At 47.8% G+C, this 9854-nt stretch overlaps 1 protein-coding gene across 1 annotated transcript in view; it reads left to right on the top strand.

The window, feature by feature from the left end:
• The window catches only part of LOC129716413 (zinc-binding protein A33-like), a 16862-nt gene extending 7677 nt beyond the window's left edge, over positions 1-9185 (top strand). The window contains exon 6 of the mRNA XM_055666286.1: positions 4929-9185. Within this exon, the coding sequence (XP_055522261.1) occupies positions 4929-5470 (542 nt within the window). The 3' untranslated portion in view covers positions 5471-9185. The remainder of the gene's footprint in view (positions 1-4928) is intronic.
• Positions 9186-9854: the final 669 nt, after the last annotated feature.

Here is a 9854-nt window from a genome sequence, read left to right as displayed (position 1 = left end):
GGGACGATCAGCCATGATCACAATGAATGGCGGTGCTGGCTCGAATGGCCGAATGGCCGAATGGCCTCCTCTTGCACCTATTGTCTATGTTTCTATGTGGAAACAGGCCCTTCAGCTCAGGGAGTCTGTATTGGCCAGTGATCACCTCATGCATTAACACTATCCAACACCTCTGGGACAATTTATAATCCACATATATCATTTAGTGTCCAAATCAGCAATCCCTCCCAGTGTAGGTAGAATCCGGAGCACCCAGAGAAAACCCACGCGGTCACAGAGAGGACACACAAACTCGATACAGACAGCACCCGTAGTCAGGAGCAAACCTGGGTCACTGACACTGTGAGACAGCAACTCTACCAATACATAGAAACATCGAAAATAGGTGCAGGAGGAGGCCATTCGGCCCTTCGAGCCAGCACCGCCATTCATTGTGATCATGGCTGATCGTTCCCAATCAATAACCCGTGCCTGCCTTCTCCCCATATCCCTTGATTCCACTAGCCCCTAGAGCTCTATCTAACTCTCTCTTAAATCCATCCAGTGACTTGGCCTCCACTGCCCTCTGTGGCAGGGAATCCACAAATTCACAACTCTCTGGGTGAAAAAGTTTTTTCTCACAGTCTTAAATGACCCCCCCTTTATTCTAAGACTGTGTGTGGCCCCTGGTTCTGGACTCGCCCAACATTGGGAACATTTTTCCTGCATCTAGCTTGTCCAGTCCTTTTATAAATGTATATGTTTCTATAAGATCCCCCCGCCCTCATCCTTCTAAACTCCAGTGAATACAAGCCTAGTCTTTTCAATCTTTCCTCATATGACAGTCCCGCCATCCCAGGGACCATTCTCGTTTTCAATACATCGGAAACAGTCTGTGTTAGTGCAAAGCAAAAGAAAAGTTCGAAGTCCCTAGTGCAACGGACCACGTGGTGATTTTGGAGTGTAGTCAGCATTTGTGGTGTTCAGGAGCCGAATGGGTGTTGTGAAGAAACTGTTCCTCAAGCTGGAGATGACTGTTCTCCGATATATGCCGAGTAGCCCTGGTAGACCAAGTCAATGGGCATCCATGGAAGGGAGTGCAGTGGTGGTTATTCATGATATCACTTCAGCGGTTGGCTCGGGCAGGGTCAATAGACAATAGACAATTGCTGCAGGAGGAGGCCATTCGGCCCTTCGAGACAGCACCGCCATTCAATGTAATCATGGCTGATCATCCCCAATCAGTACCCCGTTCCTGCCTTCTCCCCATATCCCCTTATTCTTAAACTGTGTGGCCCCTGGTTCTGGACTCCCCCAACATCGGGAACATGTTTCCTGCCTCTAGCGTGTCCAAGCCCTTAACAATCTTATATGTTTCAATGAGATACCCTCTCATCCTTCTAAACTCCAGAGTGTACAAGCCCAGCCGCTCCATTCTCTCAGCATATGGGCAGTGGCAGACTGGGTCTCAAAATATTGGTTGTCAGGAGACATAGGGGGCCCACCCACAACTACAATGCTATAATTTAACAGGGGCCCACTTGCCATCACTTGCTATCACTTCATCAGGGGCCCACTTGCCATCGGGCAAGCTGACACCCTGGCCAGTCCGCCACTGCATATGACAGTCCCGCCATCATGGGAATTAACCTGGTGAACCTACGCTGCACTCCCTCAATAGCAAGAATATCCTTCCGCAAATTAGGGGACCAAAACTGCACACGATACTCCAGGTGTGGTATTTCACTAGGAACCTCTTTGCTCCTATACTCAACTTTTCTTGTTATAAAGGCCAACCTGCCATTCGCTTTCTTCACTGCCTGCTGTACCTACAAGCTTACTTTCATAGACTGATGAACAAGGACCCCCAGATCCCGTTGTACTTCCCCTTTTCCCAACTTGACGCCATTCAGATAGTAATCTGCCTTCATGTTTTTGCTACCAAAGTGGATAACCTCACATTTATCCACATTAAACTGCATCTGCCCACTCCCCCAACCTGCCCAAGTCACCCTGCATCCTCATAGCATCCTCCTCACAGTTCACACTGCCACCCAGCTTTGTGTCATCTGTAAATTTGCTAATGTTACTTTGAATCCCTTCATCCAAATCATTGGTGTATATTGTAAATAGCTGCGGTCCCAGCACCGAGCCTTGCGGTACCCCACTAGTCACTGCTGGTCCCAGCACCGAGCCTTGCGGTACCCCACTAGTCACTGCTGGTCCCAGCACCGAGCCTTGCGGTACCCCACTAGTCACTGCTGGTCCCAGCACCGAGCCTTGCGGTACCCCACTAGTCACTGCTGGTCCCAGCACTGAGCCTTGCGGTACCCCACTAGTCACTGCTGGTCCCAGCACTGAGCCTTGCGGTACCCCACTGCTTTCTTCACTACCTGCTGTACCTTAATTGTAATCATGTGTAGCCTTTCCAGTTGTGTAGCATGCAACAAAAAATCTTTTCACTGTACCTCGGTACACATGAAAATAAACTAACTAATAAACCTGCGTTCACTGACAGCAGCGTGGAAAAGTCCATGTAGGTGGCTCACCACTAGATTCTCAAGGGCTTTAGGAGTTGGGCAATGAAGGCTGGCATTGCCAGTGATGCCCATGTCCCATAAATGCATCCAAATTTCGTGACATTTTCAAATTTGTATGCTTGACTTAATACAGGATTTTAAAGAACCAGCATGCAAGATTTATTCGGTAAGTCGAACAGGCACTATAGAACAACGAGCTCATACGACAGTCAGCACACCAGCCCTCCTCCCATGTGGGAAACAAACGCCTTGTACAATGTCAGTGGAGAAAATAAAATGCCATTTTTTTTACGGCCCACCCAATTCTTTTGTCCTTTGTTTTTCGCCAGGGAATTAGACGCGGGGAGGTTGTGTGTGTGTGTGTGGGGACGGCGCAGCATCTGAAATGCCACACAAGATGAGAGACGGGCGAGAGAAGGCTAGAGAATCAGGAAAAATCGCGGGACCTGACGTTCAGAAACAGGCAAAGGACATCAGAAATTAGGGAGAAATAGAACTGATCTGATCGGAGAATTGATGTTTATCAATTCTAGGGGGCAGAATTAGTCCATTCGGCCCTTCGAGTCTACTCTGCCATTCAATCGTGGCTGATCCATCAATAGACAATAGACAATAGGTGCAGGAGGAGGCCATTCGAGCCAGCACCGCCATTCACTGTGATCGTGGCTGATCATCCCCAATCAGTACCCCGTTCCTGCCTTCTCCCCATATACCCTGACTGCTATTTCTAAGAGCCCTATCTAGCTCTCTCTTGAAAGTATCCAGAAAGTATCCGGCCTCCACCGCCCTCTGAGGCAGAGAATTCCACACTCACAGCACTCTGGGTGAAAAAGTGTTTCATCGTCTCCGTTCTAAATGGCTTACTCCTTATTCTTAAACTGTGTGGACCCTTTCTTCCCATAACCCCGCACTAATCAACAATCTCAATCTCTGCCTTAAAAAATATCCATTGACTCATTGGCTCCAGTGGCAACGAACTCTACAGATTCACAATCCTTGACTCAACTAAATTCCTCCTCCTCCTCTCCTTTCTAGTGTACGTCCTCTTATTCTGAAGCTGTGCCCTCTGGTCCTACACTCTACAGAGGGATCTTGCCCTCCAAGTCCATAACGTTCCTGAAAATAGCGACACAAGTAGATAGAGAGGCAAAGATGGTGTGTGGTCTGCTCCCTGTCACTGGTCGGGGCTGAGCAGTCTAAAGAGATAGGAAGTAAATAGAGGAAGGAAGTGAATAGAGACAGGAAGTTATTAGAGGCAGGAAGTGAATGGAGACAGGAAGTGAATAGAGGCAGGAAGTGAATAGAGGCAGGAAGTGATAGACGCAGGAAGTGAATAGAGGCAGGAAGTGAATAGACGCAGGAAATGAATAGAGACAGGAAGTGAATAGAGACAGGAAGTGAATAGAGACAGGAAGTGAATAGAGACAGGAAGTGAACGGAGACCGGAAGTCAATGGAGATAGGAAGTCAATGGAGACAGGAAGTCAATGGAGACAGGAAGTCAATGGAGACAGGAAGTGAATAGAGACAGGAAGTGAATAGAGACAGGAAGCGAATAGAGACAGGAAGTGAATAGAGACAGGAAGTGAATAGAGACAGGAAGTGAATAGAGGCAGGAAGTGAATAGATGCGGGAAATGTATAGAGACGGAAAGTGAATAGAGACAGGAATTGAATAGAGACAGGAAATGAATAGAGACAAGAAGTGAATAGAGACGGGAAGTGAATAGAGACTGGAAGTGAATATATACAGGAAGTGAATAGAGACAGGAAGTGAATAATGCAGTGTATAGGTATGTGATCAGACTGTATTTAGGAATTTGTCCTGCAGTTCTGGTCAGCCTATTGGAGGGAGGTCGCGGAGGCTTTGGAATAGGGTGCAGATGAATGTTAGCCTAGATTAGGGAGGTATTAGCTGGAGAGAAAGAGAGAGATTCGACAGACCACTGTTGTATGTAAAGAGGTGGCATGTGGATGGATGCTGGAATGTTACAGTCCAACATTGAAGGCCACATTTAAGCTGAAAGCCAGTATACCTTCACAATAGCAATGATGTTGGTATTGGTGGTGTACCAGGTGGTGTACCAGTTGGCGTACCAGGTGGTGTACCAGTCTGTGTACAATTGGTATACCAGGTGGTGTACCAGTTGATGTAGCAGTGCATGTACCAGGTGGTATACTAGTCGGTGTACAGTTGGTATACTAGGTGGTGTACCAGTTGATGTACCAGGTGGTGTACCAGTTGATGTACAGCAGATGTACCAGGTGGTGTACCAGTGTGAACCAACTTGTGTACACTTGGTGTACCAGCGTGATCTCAGCCCTCCATTGAGCTGGTACTCGGTTAGTCGTGTGGTCGCTGGCTCCGGTTCTCTGATGAGCTTTTTTGTGTCTGCCCCCCTCTCCTTCAGCTCCCGCCTCCCTGACCATGGACCCGAGTACAGCCCACCCGTTGCTAATCCTGTCCGAAGACCGCACCAGCGTGAAGCTGGGCGACAAGGCGCGGTCGGAGTTGCCGGAGGCCAGCAATGACCGAGAGGTCAGCGTGCTGGGGGCCATGGGCTTCTCGTCCGGCCGCCACTACTGGGAGGTGAACGTGGGCAACAAGACGGCGTGGGACCTGGGGCTGGTGAAGGATGTGGTGCGCAAGCGGGGATCACGGTCGGCGCAGGACACGGGGTTTTGGGTGCTCACCCTCAAGAACGGCAGCGAATACTGGATCACCACCGCCTCGCCCACGCGGATCTCCGTCAACTCCAAGCCCAGGAAGGTCGGCATGTACTTGGACTATGAGGGCGGGCAGCTGTCGTTCTACAACGCCAGCAACATGGCCACCCTCTTTACTTTCATTGACAGTTTCACCGGCAAGGTCTTCCCGTACTTCAGTCCCGGCAACAATGAGGACAGGAAGAATTCCGAACCTCTCATCATCGTTCAGTTCAAGAACCATTAAACCAGCCACCCACCAAAATTCCTGCTCCTCTCATCTTCAATGCACCACTTCCTTCTAATCCACCCAGGGGCTAATATAGTGTGCACACTGCCTCTCCCCCACCCAACCCAACCCAACCCCGCTGGTCCCACCCATCCCCCTTCTAGCCCCCTGCTAGCCCCTCACCTGAACGGCTGGCTATTTAGAGGTTGGATTGCCCTTACTCCACCCACCTCTTGTCTGTCGACAGGTGGCTCTGGCTATCTTAGGCTTGGAAATGTGTGTACAATTGTACTTATTTGGGAACAACCCCCCCCTCCCTCCCTCCTCAAACAAGAGCAGAAACTGCAATAGACAATCTAGCCCTAAATATGGGCTAGGGTTGCAATAAAATATAGATTTATTGAGCAAGGGTGGAATTTCATCCTTTGAAATGTCTAAATGGCAGTTGTACAGGGCCCTAGTGAGACCACACCTGGAGTATTGTGTGCATTTTTGGCCTGTTGGCCTTCACAACAAGAGTATCGAAGCAAAGAGGTCCTTCTGCAGTTGTACAGAGCCCTAGTGAGACCACACCTGGAGTATTGTGTGCAGTTTTGGTCCCCTAATTTGAGGAAGGACATTCTTGCTATTGAGGGAGTGCAGCGTAGGTTCACCAGGTTAATTCCCGGGATGGCGGGACTGTCATATGCTGAGAGAATGGAGCGGCTGGGCTTGTACACTCTGGAGTTTGGAAGGATGAGAGGGAATTTCATTGAAACAATATAAGATTGTTAAGGCCTTAGACACACTAGAGGCAGGAAACATGTTCCCGATGTTGGGGGAGTCCAGAACCAGGGGCCACACACAGTTTAAGAATAAGGGGTAAGCCATTTAGAACGGTGACGAGGAAACACTTTTTCTCACAGAGAGTTGTGATACTTTCAAGAGAGAGTTAGATGGAACTCTTAAAAATAGCGGAGTCAGGGGATATGGGGAGAAGGCAGGAACGGGATACTGATTGTGGATGATCAGCCATGATCACAGTGAATGGTGGTGCTGGATCAAAGGGCCGAATGGCCTCCTCCTGCACCTGTTGTCTATTGTCTATTGTCTAATGTGTAGAAAGAAACTGCAGATGGTGGTTTGAACAGAAGGTAGACACTAAAAAGTTGGAGTAACTCAGCGGGACAGGCAGCATCTCTGGATAATGTTACAGCCCTGTGATATGAATATTGATTTCTCCAACTTCAAGTAACCCCTGCATCTTCACTCTCTCTCTCTCATCCCTCCCCCACCCAAGTCACACATGCTTCAAAGTTGTCTTGTAGAGTATCATTGTCTTCTTGTTCTCAACTAGTAACCAGCGAACAATGGCCTGTCTCCTTTATCGTCATTACTTTTTTTGCATATCTTTCATTCCTTTGTTCTATATCTCGCTACATCACCATCTATATCCCTCGTTTCCCTCTCCCCCGACTCCCAGTCTGAAGAAGGGTCTCGTCCCGAAATGTCACCCATTCCTTCTCTCCACAGATGCGGCCTGCCCGCTGAGTTACTCCAGCACTCTGTGAAACGTCACCTCAATCTTCTAAATTCTAGCGAGTACAAGCCGAGTCTATCCAGTCTTTCTTCATATGAAAGTCCTGCCATCCCAGGGATCAGTCTAGTGAACCTTCTCTGTACTCCCTCTATGGCAAGAATGTCCTTCCTCAGTTTAGGAGACCAAAACTGTACGCAATACTCTAGGTGTGGTCTCACCAAGGCCCTGTACAACTGCAGTAGAACCTCCCTGCTCCTATACTCAAATCCTTTTGCTAACATACCATTCACTTTCTTCATGGAGTCGAGGTATGTGGAAATAAGTTGGGTGGGGCACGAACAGGCAGAGACAATGGGTCTGCCAGTCCATCCAGTCAGACAAAGTTGGTTAATTACATGAAATGACATGAGCAATTGACAATTAACATGGAAACATAGAAACATCGACAATAGGTGCAGGAGGAGGCCATTCGGCCCTTAGAGCCAGCACCGCCATTCAATGAGATCACCTTCCATTAATTTGTCCTCGTGGTTGGAACATCTGTTGCAATAGTGGGCAGATGCATGGCAGATGAAGTTTAACGCGGATAAATGTGAAGTTATCCACTTTGGTGGCAAAAACAGGAAGGCAGATTATTATCTGAATGGCGTCAGGTTAGGAAAAGGGGAAGTACAACGGGATCTGGGGGTCCTTGTTCATCAGTCACCGAAAGTAAGCATGCAGGTACAGCAGGCAGTGAAGAAAGCGAATGGCATGTTGGCCTTTATAACCTGCAGTAACCTGAGTTACTCCAGCACTCTGTGAAACGTCACCTATCCATGTTCTCCACAGATGCTGCCTGACCCGCTGAGTTACTCCAGCACTCTGTGAAACGTCACCTATCCATGTTCTCCACAGATGCTACCTGACCCGCTGAGTTACTCCAGCACTCTGTGAAACGTCACCTATCCATGTTCTCCACAGATGCTGCCTGACCCGCTGAGTTACTCCAGCACTCTGTGAAACGTCACCTATCCATGTTCTCCACAGATGCTGCCTGACCCGCTGAGTTTCTCCAGCACTCTGTGCCTACCTATGTTGAACGGCAGACACAATCCTTCTGAGGCGTGTTATATACAGGCTGCAGAGACACACAATTTATGAAAACTTCAGGAGACCCTCAGACCCACGACCATAATCGCTTCACATCACAGCCCAGCCCACGGTAGTTTGGAACTCAGTAGTTATGTTAAATCATGTGATGACTGATTCATTTCTCGTTTGGTTTCATGGTACACCTATCCGCTTGTCATTGTACTAGTTGAAATAAAATCTAGAATATTATTCAATGTGATTTTAAAATGTCTGCAGGTGTTCTAATTTACCTTTAACGAATGGCTTAAGCAAAAAAAAAAAACCTACTGGGGATATTATAGTCATTTCAATAAGACTACTTGTCTTATAAGATCCTGCCTTATAAGATCAAGTCAACTCAAGTCACATTTATTTCTATAGCACATTTAAAAAACAACTCTCGTTGGCCAAAGTGCTTTACATTGGTATAAGAATAGTATAACAGTTCTTATAAGATCTTATTGAAACATATAAGATTGTTAAGGTCTTGGACACGCTAGAGGCAGGAAACATGTTCCCCATGTTGGGGGAGTCCAGAACCAGGGGCCACACACAGTTTAAGAATAAGGGGTAAGGACATTTAGAACGGAGACGAGGAAACACTTTTTCTCACAGAGAGTTGTGAGTCTGTGGAATTCTCTGCCTCAGAGTCCGGTTCTCAGGATGCTTTCAAGAGAGAGCTAGATAGGGCTCTTAAAAATAGCGGAGTCAGGGAATATGGGGAGAAGGCAGGAACGGCGTACTGATTGGGGATGATCAGCCATGATCACATTGAATGGCGGTGCAGGCTCGAAGGGCCAAATGGCCTCCTCCTGCACCTATTGTCTGTTGTCTATTGTCTGTTGTCTAAGGGACGCGTATTGTCCTTGGGTGCCAGGCGGGGTCCATATCTTTGATGTGTTCTCTGGGCAAAGGCCAGAGTATATGCCACAAGCAGAGACCACATACAGAGTTGCTGGCCTCCTCATAGATTCACAGAGTCATACTGCATGGAAACAGGCCCTTCGGCCCAACTCCTCCAACCAAGATGCCCCATGGAAGCTAGTACCATTTGATCCACATGCCTCTAAACCTTTCCTACATCCCCTCTATGTGAATGAATGAATGAATAAGTTTATTGGCCAAGTATTCACATACAAGGAATTTGCCTTGGTGCTCCGCCCGCAAGTGACAACATGACAGACAGTGACAGTTACGAATGACTCAAAAAACATTAAACATTAATAATAAAACATTATCAATTAATAGACAATAGACAACAGACAATGGGTGCAGGAGTAGGCCATTCGGCCCTTCGTGCCAGCACCGCCATTCAATGTGATCATGGCTGATCATCCCCAATCAGTACCCCGTTCCTGCCTTCTCCCCATATCCCCTGACTCCACTATCTTTAAGAGCTCTATCTAGCTCTCTCTTGAAAGTATCCAGAGAACCGGCCTCCAGGTTCTGAGGCAGAGAATTCCACAGACTCACAACTCTGTGGGTGAAAAAGTGTTTCCTCATCTCCGTTCTAAACGTTCTATTATTAAACTGTGGCCCCTGGTTCTGGACTCCCCCAACATCAGGGACATGTTTCCTGCTTCTAGCGTGACCAAACCCTCAACAACTCTTATATGTTTCAATGACATCCCCTCTAATGCTTCTAAACTCCAGAATGTACAAGCCCAGCCGCTCCATTCTCTCAGCATATGACAGTCCCGCCATCCCGGAAATTAACCTGGTGAGCCTACGCTGCACTCCCTCCATAGCAAGAATGTCCTTCCTCAAATT

Source organism: Leucoraja erinacea, unplaced genomic scaffold (genome assembly GCF_028641065.1).
Source record: "Leucoraja erinacea ecotype New England unplaced genomic scaffold, Leri_hhj_1 Leri_230S, whole genome shotgun sequence".
NCBI lineage: Eukaryota > Metazoa > Chordata > Chondrichthyes > Rajiformes > Rajidae > Leucoraja > Leucoraja erinaceus.
The sequence above is the reverse complement of the archived record's forward strand: the minus strand, read 5'-3'. Positions and strand labels throughout refer to the sequence as shown.